The sequence below is a fragment of the Aphelocoma coerulescens genome (genome assembly GCF_041296385.1).
Source record: "Aphelocoma coerulescens isolate FSJ_1873_10779 chromosome Z unlocalized genomic scaffold, UR_Acoe_1.0 ChrZ, whole genome shotgun sequence".
In the NCBI taxonomy this organism is placed as follows: Eukaryota; Metazoa; Chordata; class Aves; order Passeriformes; family Corvidae; genus Aphelocoma; species Aphelocoma coerulescens.
The window spans coordinates 27,661,284-27,675,276 of NW_027184085.1; the positions used below are offsets into that span (position 1 = coordinate 27,661,284).

Genomic DNA, 13,993 nt, shown 5'->3' on the forward strand with positions numbered 1-13,993 from the left:
GCGCTGAGGGCGGGTGCTGCCGGCCGCGCTCCGATCGGCGGAAGTGTCGCTGCCCCAGTTCCGGCGAACGGGTCGTGCCGCCGGGACGGCACCGGGCATGGCGCTGTGGCTGCCGCGCTCCCGCGACGGCGGCGCCCCGGAGGAGGAGGACGACGAGCGGGCGCAGGCTGCCGCCTTCCGGCAGCGCTTGCCGGAGGTGCAGGTACGCCCGTGCCCCCGGCCCCGCTACCCCGGCCCCTCGCACCGCGTCTCGCCCCGGGGGGCGCGGTGTGGGTCGGCGCTGGGGCGGTGCGGCCCGCGGAGGGGCGGCGGGACGGCGGGCGCCGTGTCGGGACGGGGGCGTGCGGGAGAGCCCGCCGGGGCTCTGAGGGCCCGCGGGGACAGGTGGGGTCTGGCGCCGCCAGCCCTGGGTAGCAGCTCCGCCGCGGGCAGGCTGTGCGGAAGGAGCTGGGTTGGAGTTATCCCAGCGGCCCCGTGCCTGAGGAGCAGATAGGTAGGCGGTGTGTTTTTCTGGTGGCCAGGGCGAGGCGGCGATTTATAAACGCCTTGTAAGGAATTCTGTGTGTTCTCGCAAGAAGCTGCCATTACGTTACTTTTCTAACGGTGGAATTTTCTTCTTGTCAGTGCCGCAATAAAAATGCTGTAATTCCCAAAGAAAGTTGGGACAATAAGTTTGATTTACCTGCGTTAAAGTTTCCTTCAGATAATCTTTCACAAATTGTCCTTCGTGTGCCCCGCCAGAGATTATCAGCACTGCAGATTTCATAACGTGGCAGTGGAAGGCTGAGGAACTAATGCATATGGATGGTTTTTTCTTCACTCTTGGTGGGAAACGCATGGCAAATGTTATAGAGGATAATTTCTTGAATTACTGAGTGTGAATTCTGACCACACACCTGGAAGTAATATAAACAGAGTTGCTTACAATGTCCATTTTCTCTCCCAGCTATGAGTGGTGACATCTTCAACAGATTTGAGCAAAAGGAGCACGTGTTTGTGCTGGGCCTTGGCTGCTTTATAACTTAAATGCCACTTCTAGTGTGGGTTTAAGGGAAGATGTGGGCCATCTGTTTAGGTACTAATACTGAAATGCAGCCAGCAGCAGTTACTTTACTGTTGTGATCTGACATCTCAAAACCAGTAATTTCTTAACGGAAGTGTATATTCAGAGTATTCTCACACTTGGCTGCTGCTAATGTTCCAGCCCTAAGATAACCAGAGGGGTTTCAGCTGTGTCAAAAGTATTTTTATGGTCTGGAGGCTATTACTGATAGCAGCACATGATCCATGATTTTGCAAGTACACTTAAAGTTCAGGTGGCTTGAATGGGAAATCTCTTTCTGGAAGACATAGTTGTATGTTGCCATGCTTCATCACTCCTGCCATTAAAATGCTGCATATCTAAGGTGCCTTCCAGGTGCATTATTATTATTATCTTTGGGATTCAGGCTAGTCTGCTTCTATAGAAACTGTAAACGAACAATTTTCTCTCCATAAATAGCATGTCTGATTTTCCTCACAGACATACAGCCAAGGGATTGAATTAGCCTGCCAAAAAGAAAGAGAGTTTGTGAAGCACTCTGTAGAATGCACATGGAACCTAGCAGAAGCCCAGCAAAAATTTGGTAGTTTAGCACTGCATAATTCAGAATCCTGTGATCAGGAATCTGCTCAAGCAAGGACAGAAGCTGCTGAGTTGAGATGGAGAGAGGAAGAATGGAGAAGAAAAGAAGAAGCACTAAACCAGAGGGAACGACAGAATCTATGGAACTCAGATCCTGTTAGTAAAGAAGTTTTTAATAAGGTATGACCTACATGAGTGTGCATGGAAACAAGTGCTAGCCTCTTTGGTTCATTCCAGTTCTTACTAGTCTCTGAGTGTCTTCTGTGTCTTGTGCAGCACAAAACCATGAGATGTCCCTCATCTCTGTGCCTGGGAAGATCACTGGAAGATCCCCCCAGAAGCTGTGCTAAGGCACATGTAGGACAGGGCGGTGGTTCGGGACAGCCAGCACAGCTGCACCATGGGCAGGTCCTGCCCGACCAATTCAGTGCCCTTCTACAATGGGGTGACTGCATTAGTGGGCAAGAGAAGGGTTACAGATGTCATTTATCTGGACTCCTGTAAAGCCTTTGACAGGGTTTCCTACAACATCCTTCTCCCTTAAAATGGAGAGAGATGGATAAGAAAGTGGTTGGATGGATAAGATTGGTTGGTGGCATACAAAGGGTAGTGGTCAATGGCTCAGAGTCCCAATGGACATCAGGGACAAGTGGTGTCCCTCCAGGGTCTGCACTGGGACCAGTGTTATTTAATATCCTCATTAGAATTAAACAGAGGGATCAAGTGCACTCTCAGCAAGTTTGCAGATGACACCAACCTGAGTGGTGCAGTTATCAGACCTGAAGAAAGCCTTCCAGAGTCACCTGGAAAAGCTTGAGAAGTGGGTCTGTGGTGATCTTGTGTGTTTTAACAAGGCCATGTGTAAGGTGCTGCACCTGGGTCGGGGCAGTCCCCAGTATCAGCACAGGCTGGGGATGAACAGATCAGAGCAGCCCTGCCCAGAAGGACTTGGTGGTGCTGGTGGGTGAGAGGCTGGACATGACCCAGCCATGGGCACTCACAGCCCAGAGAGCCAAACGTGTCCTGGGCTGCATCCAAAGCAGCGTGGGCAGCAGGGCCAGGGAGGGGATTCTGCCCCCTCTCCTGAGACTCGCCCCCAAAGTGCTGCACCCAGTTCTCAGGTCCCCAGTACAAGAAAGACTCCTGTTGGAGCGGCTCCAGAGGAGGACCGCAGAAATGATCAGAGGGCTGGAGCACCTTTCCTATGAGGAAAAGCTGGGAGAGCTTAGGTTGTTCAGCTTGAAGAAGAGAAAGCTCTGGGAAGCTCTTACTTACCTTAATGTGGCCTTTCAGTACATAAAGGGGCCTTACAAGAAAGATGGAGAGAAACATTTTTTATCACAGCTTGTAGTGACAGGACAAGGGGGGGAAGTGGCTTTAAACTGAAAGATGGTAGGTTTAGACTGGCTATAAGGAAGACTTTTTTTTTATTGTTAGGGTGTCAAGATCCTGGAACAGGTTGCCCAGGGAAGTTGTGGGTGGCCTCATCCTTAAAGTACCAGAGGTTAGATTGGATTGGTCTTGAAGCAACCTAATTCAGTGGAAGATGTTCTTGCCTGGGCAGGGAGGGTTGAAATTCCATGGTCTTTAAATGTCCCATCCAACCTAGAATATGAAACTTAGTTTGCCTCTAATACTGTCTACTGTAATACAAATTATTTAGCATGAACTTTTTTCTCATCTTTGATTTCACAATTTAACTTCAGCTGATATTGTTGCCTTTTTCTGAGCCTTAAAGTCACAAACCAGACATAGTCAGATGATAAATGCAGTTAAAGTTTTTATGAAAGGTCCCTTCATAAAAATGAAGGGACGCACCAAAATACACACAGAAAATGCACTGAAGGTGGCTGTGTGACATAGAGCAAGTACAGTTTTATAAATTTAGCAACTTGACAAGACTCCCCAGCTGGAAACACAGATGTTGAGGTAATTCCTGCTCTTGGTTCGACCCTCTGCTGAAGCCCCCTTCCTCACTAGTTGTTTATGGAAGAGTATCTTGTCCTTGGTCTCAGAAGAACCAGGATTAGCATTGGGCCTTTAGGAATGTGTTTTGTCTTTCTTGCTAACAGAGTAGGTAAAATGCTAGCTATGGATCTCTACAGTTTGCAGTAATAGGCTACAGAGCTACAAATATACATGAAGAATATGTAAAAGCAAAAATCAGTTTGACATCACTATCACATCTCCTAATTTCATTGATTTATCTGATCCAGGCTGCAATGTACATGATTCTCATGACTAACAGATCAGTAAGTTCCTATCTCAAAACAGAAGTTTTTCATAGACTATGATGGGACTTTGAAATTCTGTTACTAGGTAATGTACTTTCTAAAAGAAAACCTTCTCAAATATGAGATGACTCTAAAATTAGAACATAGCTGTTTAAATAGTAGCATATTAAAATATGTTATTCCTTTATATCACTGAACAGTATGTGTGGCATTTATGTGACAGTACAATCTTTCTCTTCCTCAGAGTTTTATTAATCAAAAAAGAAAAGAAATTGAAGATGAAGCTGTGTCTGAACCACTTATGCAAAAACACGAACAAAAGATTAGACACTTTGGTGAGTCTGTTTTTCCAACATCTTGCAGCTCCTACAGAATTTGTGTTGGTTTTCTCTTTCTTGTACAAAATGAATGCTAATAAATGAAAGACCTAATGACAGACTGTTCAGTTTTATTTTATCAGGACAGAGGGATATTCCACACCAGTGGGAAAAGGCAGGGACATTCCTGGAAATATAAGTCATGTATATAAAAGTGCATGGGTTGTCCATGACTCTTTGCTTTTATTAAAGGAGATTAAATGTTCTATTAAATGGTTTTGGGTCACCTGTTAATCTGTAAGGGTAATGGCTGATTAAATGGACATGTTTGTAAACACCTGCACTGAGAGTATGTGTGCTCAGAATTGTGTGTTTAAAACTATACTTAATTATCCACTAGGTGTCACTTTAGCTCTGTCACAGTTGTTAAACTTGATTGAGCACAAAGCTGATCTTGTAATGTAATCTGAAATTTTGATGGTTCTCTGAAGTGCTTGCCATTCAGGCTGGTTTCACACGATAGTACAGTGTAGCCATATTTGGAATTCTGGAACAATCAAGAGTAAGACTAGACTGGCAAAATTCAGTTGTTCTTACAAACTTGTTTTTAATAAGCTATTTGGCTTCTGAGGGTCTTAAAGCTGTTTTAAAGAAAGGGCTTTGAGCCCTGTTAGCCTTAGCAAGCCTTGCAAGTATCAAGTTGAGGTACAATGCTGTCAGAGTATGTAAACAGCAGTAATAGGTACAGGTTCTCTCAAGTACCTTAACTGCTCAGTGTAATGATACTGGAATTAGAAAATATCCCCCTGCTGTGCATTTCAGCAGGTAAAAAAAGACGAGGCTATCTTGTAGACTTCCTAGCTGAGAGTTGGGCAGAATTACTCTTTGTCTAAATTAAAATTAAACTGTTACAGAAGCAACCTTATTAGAGAAGCCAGATTTTTTTGTACTTTGTAAGTTCAAAGCCATGTTACTATTTTAATTTGAAATACATAAGTCCACTGTAGAAAACTACAGTACATTAATGCTTTCTGAAGTCACTTGTCCCATGCTAGCTGCTGCCAAGGGGCAGTGTGGACTTTGCTATATTGCATGAGTCCTGTTTCTGGATCCTGCTCTGACTTCAATAAAGAACTTACACAGAATAACTTGAAAACAGTCAAAAGAAATATAAACTGTTGTTTTCTCTTTCTCCATTGTTTGCTAGAATTCAGATTAGCTTAGGTCATTACCACTGAATTATCTTTAGCCCAGTTATAATTGTGCTGGTAGATGGGTGAAACTGTACATCTGGTACCTGTTGCCAATAATGACTGTCAGTGATACTTGAAGGGCAATTTTGAGAAATGCTGTAAGTATTGAGTTCTGATTTTTAAATTCAGCTTATTACATGAAGGTAGTTCCACGATACCACAATTCAAAGTTCTGATTAACTTTCCAATACTGGTGTACCTTGTTTTTTGAGATCAAGATGTTTGTATAATTAATTTGAATTTTTCTAAAAATCTAGCAAATTATGTGTTAGAAGCACTTTAATTTTTGACAGAATACAGGTTCTGTTCTTTGCATTTTTATTTGCAAACATTTAGAGGATTTGTGTTTGTCAGAATCACTTAGTGTAAATCTCTATCTGTAAACTTTTTAAGCTATTTGATATTGTAACTAATAGATACCTACACCACTTTGTGTATGAGGACTGATTAAAAATAACTTACCAGCATTGCTAGAAATGCATGACTGTTATAATCTACTTTTAGTATTTTCAAAGTCTAATTATGTCTTCTGGTAATGCTCTTTCAGCATTGCTTAGATGTATAAATAAACCCCCCAAATTTAGCTGCATGCTGTCATTTTGAGGTTGGTAGATTGCCAAGTTGTTATATACTGGATGTCAGTGCAAGTAATTTCCTTGCTGCATCAAATCATTTATCCATTTAGAATATCTTAACTGTGTTTCTCTTATTAGGCATGTTGAGCAGATGGGATGATAGTCAAAGGTTTTTGTCTGATCACCCATACCTTGTATGTGAAGAAACATCTAGGTATCTCATGTTGTGGTGTTTTCATCTAGAAGCTGAACAGGTATGAAGATGTTTAAATCTTTGGAAGCACACATTTTCCCACTTGCACAGTAGAATGGTGACCAACTTCATTAGCTGTTGAACTTTCTTCCAATCACTTTATTGATAGTGCATTGTCACATTTATGTTTAGTTATAGCTATTTATGAGTCCTCTTGGTTCTGTAAGCATCAGTTCTCATCTGCTTAGGAACTGGAGCAAAAGGAAATTCTGCTGAATTTTAGAAATATAATCACAGGAACTTCTTTAAATCAGAACTTCAACTTTTTTTTTTGCTCCTTTTTTCAGAAAAGAGCTCTGATGGAGCAAGTAGCACACCAAGCAGTTGTAATGCAGTTTATTATAGAAATTGCCAGAAGCTGCAGTGTGGATCCAAGAGGATGTTTTCGTCTCTTTTTCCAAAAAGCCAAAGTAAGTCAACTTGGGTAATGATGTGAGAAACCCTTGACGCTTTACAAGAGACCAGTGTTCTAGAGAGGGTTTCTAAAGGTTTCTAAAAAGGCTAAATAATGTGTTGACTGATTTAGGCTTATGGGAAAGTGCTTTGTTAGCAATTATTTTCTAGACAGAGTACTTTGTTATAATTCCAGTTCTGAAAATGAAAGTGTCTCAGTTTTGGAGACAAGTTTCAGGAGAAAAATGCCCTGGAATGAGTGTTTCCTCTCCACACTGGAGAGAGAGAGAGATTGAGTAGAGCCCGTGCCTGGGGTTCTCAGGCTCCAGCCCCATCCCCTGGTTCGTCTTTAGAGATACCAGAGACATTTTCTGGGCATAAAGCAGATGATCAGGGAATAAAGTAGCATCATAGAATCACCCCAAGCCCTTATTCCATACTGTCAGCTTAATGCCCAAATTAATACATTTCAATTCTAAGCACACACATCTATACATATATACATGTAACTATATACAAGTAGTGGCAGTGACATTCAGCAAACAGTGGTACGTAGGTATTCCAACATTACAAGGGGTTCTCACCCAAAAGCAAATCTCCCTGAGGTACACAACGTGTTCCCCTATCCTTCTGCATTACCTACTATGTGCACCCAGGTCCCTGAGCAAAGACAGCCTCATTAATGGGTTTGTCTGTACTCGAGACAGAATTGACCCAAGCACTTTTCCCCAAAAGTCCCCTGACATGCACTACTGGAACTTTGTTTCCATGTGCTTCTCACAGGGGCTCAGATTGGGCAGGGCCTGCTTGGTTGGTGGAGCCTTGGGTGTTAATTAACCAGGTGGCCTTTACTAAATGCACCTCCCAGTTTTTGAAAGTTCCCCTGCCCAGTGCCTTCAAGGTGGTTTTGAGCAGGCTCTTGCACCGCTCTACTTTCCCAGCTGCTGGTGCATGGTAAGGGATGTGGTACACCCACTCAATGCCATGTTCTCTAGCCCAGGTGTTTATAAGGCCGTTCTTGAAATGAGTCCCATTGTCAGACTCGATTCTCTCAGGGGTACCATGCCTCCAAAGGACTTGCTTTTCAAGGCCCAGGATGGTGTTCCGGGCAGTAGCGTGAGGCACAGGGTAGGTCTCCATCCATCCTGTGGTGGCTTCTACCATTGTGAGCACATGGCGCTTGCCTTGGCGGGTTTGAGGCAGTGTGATGTAATCAATCTGCCAGGCCTCCCCATACTTGTATTTGGACCACCGCCCACCATACCACAGGGGCTTCACCTGCTTGGCCTGCTTGATCACAGCGCTTGTCTCACAATCATGGATCACCTGGGAGATACTGTCCATGGTCAGATCCACCCCTCGATCTCGTGCCCACTTATAGGTGGCATCTCTGCCCTGATGGCCTGAGGCATCATGGGCCCATCAAGCTAGGAACAGCTCTCCCTTGTGTTTCCAATCTATCTGTGACACTTCTGTCTTTGCAGCCTGATCTACCTGCTCACTGTTTTGGTGTTCCTCATCAGCCCTACTCTTGGGGACGTGAGCATCTCCATGGCAGACTTTCACAACTAGCTTTCCTACTCGGGCAGTGATGTCTTTCCACTCTTCAGCAGCCCAGATTGGTTTTCCCCTATGCTGCCTGTTGGCCTTTTTCCACCTTTCCAGCCATTCCCACAGAACACTGGCTACCATCCATGCATCAGTGTAAAGGTAGAGCTTTGGCCACTTCTCTCTCTCAGCAATGTCCAGGGCCAACTGAATGAGTTCAGCAAGTTGGCTTGATCCACCTTCTCCTTCGGTAGCTTCGGCAACTTGTCGTGTGGGGCTCCATACAGCAGCTTTCCACTTCTGGTTCATCCCTACGATGTGACAAGAACCATCAGTGAAAAGAGCGTAGCGTGTGTCTTCTGATGGCAGTTGGTTTTATGGTGGAACTTCCTCAGCACATGTCACTTGATCCCGCTCCTCTTCATCAGTAAGACCAAAGCTTTCACCTTCAGGCCAATTTGTGATTATTTCCGAAATCCCAGGGTGATTCAGGTTTCCAATTCAGGCGTTCTGTGTCATAAGAGCAATCCATTTACTCCATGTGACATTGGTGGTGTGGTGGCTAGAGGGAACCTTTCCTTTAAACATCCACCCCAGCACCAGTAGTCGGGGTGCCAGAAGGAGTTGTGCCTCTGTGCCAATTACTTCTGAGGCAGCTTGGACTTTCTTCATAAGCTGCTGTGTATTCTTTCTCTGTGGGAGTGTAGTTGGCTTCAGACCCTCTGTAGCTTCAGCTCCAGAATCCCAATGGTCGGCCCCGAGTCTCACCAGGCACCTTCTGCCAGAGGCTCCAGGACAGGCCATTGTTCCCAGATGCAGAGTAGAGCACGTTCTTCACCTCTGGTCCTGTCCTGACTGGGCCAAGGGCTACGGCGTGAGCGATTTCCTGCTTGATCTTGGCAAAGGCTTGCTGCTGTTCAGGGCCCCAGTGGAAATCGTTCTTCTTGCGGGTGACCAGGTAGAGAGGGCTCACGATCTGGCTGTACTCGGGAATGTGCATTCTCCAGAAACCTATGGCGCCTAGGAAAGCTTGTGTTTCCTTCTTGCTGGTCGGTGGAGACATCGCAGTGATCTTGTTGATGACCTCAGTGGGAATCTGACGTCGTCCATCTTGCCACTTTACTCCCAGGAACTGGATCTCTCGGGCAGGTCCCTTGACTTTGCTCCTTTTGATGGTGAAACTTCCAGGAGAATCTGGATGGTCTTCTCTCCCAAATACCTGCAATGCTGTGTTCCCCCACACAATGATGTCATCAATGTACTGCAGATGTTCTGGAGCCTCACCCTTTTCCAGTGCAGCCTGGATCAGTCCATGGCAGATGGTGGGACTGTGCTTCCACCCCTGGGGCAGTCAATTCCAGGTATACTGCACACCCCTCCAGGTGAAGGCAAACTGAGGCCTGCACTCTGCTGCCAGAGGAATGGAGAAAAATGCATTGGCAATGTCAATAGTGGAGTACCACTTCTCTGCTTTGGACTCCAGCTCATACTGGAGTTCCAACATGTCCAGCACAGCAGCGCTCAGTGGTGGAATTACTTCATTCAAGGCATGATAGTCCACCGTCAATCTCCATTCCCTGTCAGACTTGTGCACAGACCAGATGGGGCTGTTGAAGGGTGAGTGGGTCTTGCTGACCACCCCTTGGCTCTCCAGCTCACGGATCAGCTTGTGGATGGGGATCACAGCATCTCCATTTGTCTGACACTGCTGGTGGTGCACTGTCGAGGCGGCAGTTGGCACTTGCTGCTCTTCTCCCTTCAGAAGCCCAACTGCAGAAGAATTCCTGGTCAGCCCAGGCAAGGTGTTCAATTGCCTAGTGCCCTCTGCCTCCACAGCAGCTATTCCAAAGGCCCTCCTGGGTCCCTTCGGGTCTTTGAAATATCTGCTTTGGAGGAAGTCTATGCCCAGAATGCACGGGGCCTCTGGGCCAGTCACAACAGGATGTTTCTTCCACTCACTTCCAGTCAGGCTCACCTCAGCTTCCAACAGGGTTAACTGCTGCAATCCCCTTGTCACCCCAGCAATAGAAACAGGTTCTGCCCCCACATGTCCCTATGGGATCAAGGTGCACTGTGCACCAGTGTCGACTAAGGCCTCGTATTTTTGTGGTTCTGATGTGCCAGGCCAACGAATCCACACAGTCCAAAATACCTGATTCTCCCATGCCTCTACGTGGCTAGAGGGGCCCTGCCTCTAGCCCCTCTCGGATATTATTCAAAACTAGAGATACTTTCCTTCTGGTGGAACTCCCTCTCTGGTTATTGCCGTCCTTCACTTCACACTCCCATGCTGCCAGGGCAGAAGTGGGTTTTCCATCCCACCTTTTTTATATTTTCCCCATGGTCACACAAGAAAAACCACAGCTCAGCTTGTTGGGGTGTATCCTCTCTCCCTAGCTGGGGGATGTCTGTTTCTGATAACAGGGCCTCTGGTCTGTACTGATGAGATATGAAGAAGGCCCTCTTTAATCTTGTCTCTGAGTTTCTTATGGGTCTCCTCAGTCTTGTTTTCCATTCTGACAGGCTTGTTTCTCCAGCTGCAATTCTTGCTTGTGTTGGGCTGTGCACAGTGTCTGCATACGCCTGGAGCCTCCTCACCATAGGACTCACTGTCTCATCCCCGTCATTCCATGTCATCATTGCTAATGCAGGGACATATTCTGGTGGTGCGTGTCGTGCAAGTTTCAGCCACATCACTGGTGTGCATTTTACCATGTCAGGGCTCCTAATTGCTTGGTCATCTGAGAATATGATCTGTACCACTGCCAGTTCTCTCAGGTATTGAATCCCTTGTTCCATGGCCTTCCAGGGGTTTTGCTGCCTCTGGAGAACTACTTGGTACAGGTATCTTTCCTTCACACTTCTTAAGAGCCATGTCCAGAGACTGAGAGCCTCAGGGCCCCTTGTCATCCCTTGGTCAATACTTAAATCACATGACAGGGACCCCAAATGCCTCGCTTCAGTGCCATCCAGAACTGTACCATCGCCTGCAGCATCCCAGATTCAGGCCATCCAACTTAATATTGTTTCATAAGGCTTTTCTTGGGGTGCAAAGGCCTTCTGTGGACAGACACTCAGTAATGATTTCTGGTTCAGATTCCTCTGGTGGCTGTGAAGGTCCTGGCTGCCCATCATCATCCAGTGGGTGAATGGATTTGGCTTTGTGTTTCCTTTTCTGGACAGGAGCAATTGCTATTGGCTTAGGCTACCTGTCTGGTTTAGCTGCAGCCAGAGTGACTGGGGTGTCTGCTGATTCAACCTCCTTCCCCTCTGGCTGTATCTGCTGCCCTACGGTGTGCGGTAAGTGTTAGCCAGGACACAGCACATTGCAGTGAGCTTCTTTTCACTAGAGCTGCTATTGCAGTTCTCTCTCAGATATTTCCCCAACTCAGCTGGATTCTGAATTTGTTCAGGAGGGAAGTTTGGGTCAGAGAATTCCTTCAGGGTTTGGCCTGTGTCCTCCCACATCCCACACCACTCAGACTTTTTCACAACTGGGGCAGGTATCTGTACAACTCTGAAAATCTCAGGCCTCATTTTAGACAAGCCACAGGCCATACAGAGGAAACCTACAAGATAACGCAACAGGAGGGTGGTATCTTCAGCATCCAGGGGAAACTGAACATTCTCAAAAGGTTACATGCCACATCTGAGGGGAAGAAGGAGATGAAGGGCTGGGAAATATTGTCCCCCACTTTTCCCCTAAAATACTGGGTGTAATTACTAAAAAACCCCAAATGAAGGCTACTGAGGCCAGGATGGAAAGACAATGGTTCTCAGTGGTTCCCATTATTTCTGTTAAACTTGTGTAAATCACTAGCAGCAGGCACATTAACATGACAATCCTAATTTGTGTTCCTGATTTCTAAAAGTTATATGGCAGGGACCCAATTCCCCATCTCTGCAGACAGGTACACATGCCTAGGTTCCAGAGAAACATTATTAAATCATGCAGCATGGTGACCACTGACTGCTGCACCCTAATAGAAAGTGTTTCAAACCAGAATGTATTTTTTTTTTTTCACTTTCTCTTGCCCTACATTGGGTGCCAAATTTTGTCTCTGTTTTGGAGACAAATTTCAGGAGAAAAATGCCCTGGAATGAGCATTTCCTCTAAAGAGAAAGGACTGCAATAACTCCATTTTCTTCTGCCCGTGAGAGAAATGGATACCAGGGGATGAAAGTGAAAAAAAAGGTAAAACTGTTTATTAGCAAAGCAAGATACCCACAAAGTACAGGAAAAAACCCAAAAATTGAACCTTACACCCCACCTCCACCTCACCATGTGGCTGAGCAGCAAAGCTGGCTGCTGCCCTTCTTTGTCTCTTGGAAGTGGAGAGAAAACAGTTCACGCAGCAGCTGGGAACCTGATGTATTTCTGGCATGGGTGTTCTTGTAGCAGGTGAAGTTGGTGGAGTTTAATGTCCCTTCTTTCACTGGCTCGGTCTTCCTGAGGTTTGGACTGTCTGGGGGCGCCGCATGGGCTCTCTGGGCCAGAGAGAGAAAAAAAAAATATCCTGCTGAAAGGATTTGCCTGTGAAAAGCCACCAGGCCAGGGTGAGGAGGGGGGGTGGGGGGGGAAGGAGAAAAAAACCCAGAAGCTTCTTGCCTGAGTTGTCAAAATTAATTCACTAAAAGGCAATGTAGCAATGTAGCTACAATCCATGTAGCCACTGACCACGCTGGAGAGAGAGATTGAATAGAGCCCGCACCTGGGGTTCTCAGGCTCTGGCCCCGTCCCCTGGTTCATCTAAAGAACCAGAGACATTTTCTGGGCATAAAGCAGATGATTAGGGAATAAAGTAGCATCATAAAATCACCCCAAAACAGAAAGCTTAGTGGATTTTGCTTGTTGCAGGTGGGACAGACAACAGCAAACACAGACTGGTCTTAAACTGCTCTGACTTTTGACTAATTACACGTGTTTTCAAAGTGTAGTTACGTATTGTCACACCTTTTCCATTTCATCTGCGCTTTACAGTGGGGTGGATATATAAATAGTGTCCCTTTCTCATTACTGAAATAGGGCAATCCAGAGCTGTGCAGGAAAAAGGTGGGAAAACTGAAACTGTGATTTGCTGTAGGCTGTGTTCAGTTGTTCAAGAGTTTAAGGATCTTAATAGTACTTAAATGAGTGTAGTTAAAATGTGAGTCAGTTTGTGCTTTATTTTTGACCAAAGGGCTTCAAAAAGCACCTGTTGTAAGGATACCTTCTGAGTTGGAATAAATGAAAGGCTAAAATTAGATTTAGTTTTACATGTCCTTAGATAAATCAGTTACTTTACTTATACATATAAATGCTACAGGTTGTCTTAAAAAGAAATCTACCTGAAATATAATTTTAAATTGACTGACATTATTCCTGAGTTGTTCCCAGTTGTTATTCCCCAAAATTCCATCTCATTACTGCATGGATTTTTTTCAGCACTGTGTATGCTTACAATTCAAAAGTAAATCTGGACGAAGAACAAATACTTAATTTTTCTCTTTGCAGACAGGGGAAGGCTACTTTGAGGCCTTTAAAAATGAACTTGAGGCATTTAAGACAAGAGTGAGAATCTGGTCACAATCACATGGCTTTCAAACTATGTTACTCCATGATCTCAATGTCAATCCTGGTTGCATGGGAGAGTGGACATCTTTCTTACAGGTAGGTTTATTATTTCTAAAGTTTAATTTAACTAATGCAGGATTAGGTCCTGCCTAGAGAAGCTGTACCTTTCTGAGATGTAAAGAGGAGTATTTCTTGAATTGCTAGTACTTGGGATATATCATGCAGTATTATTAATACACAAG

At 45.3% G+C, this 13,993-nt stretch overlaps 2 protein-coding genes across 5 annotated transcripts in view; one reads left to right on the top strand and one right to left on the bottom strand.

The window, feature by feature from the left end:
• The window catches only part of CDC37L1 (cell division cycle 37 like 1, HSP90 cochaperone), a 15,436-nt gene continuing 1,443 nt past the window's right edge, over positions 1-13,993 (top strand). Inside the window, exons 1-6 of the mRNA XM_069002216.1 lie at positions 1-202; positions 1,523-1,804; positions 4,103-4,193; positions 6,142-6,257; positions 6,544-6,666; positions 13,692-13,847. Of these exons, the coding sequence (XP_068858317.1) occupies positions 98-202; positions 1,523-1,804; positions 4,103-4,193; positions 6,142-6,257; positions 6,544-6,666; positions 13,692-13,847 (873 nt within the window). The 5' untranslated portion in view covers positions 1-97. The remainder of the gene's footprint in view (positions 203-1,522; positions 1,805-4,102; positions 4,194-6,141; positions 6,258-6,543; positions 6,667-13,691; positions 13,848-13,993) is intronic.
• Positions 12,376-13,993, bottom strand: part of AK3 (adenylate kinase 3) — an 18,171-nt gene continuing 16,553 nt past the window's right edge. For all 4 annotated transcript variants that reach the window (XM_069002219.1, XM_069002220.1, XM_069002218.1 and 1 more), the window contains one exon: positions 12,376-12,685. The gene's annotated coding sequence lies outside the window, so the exon portion shown is untranslated. The remainder of the gene's footprint in view (positions 12,686-13,993) is intronic.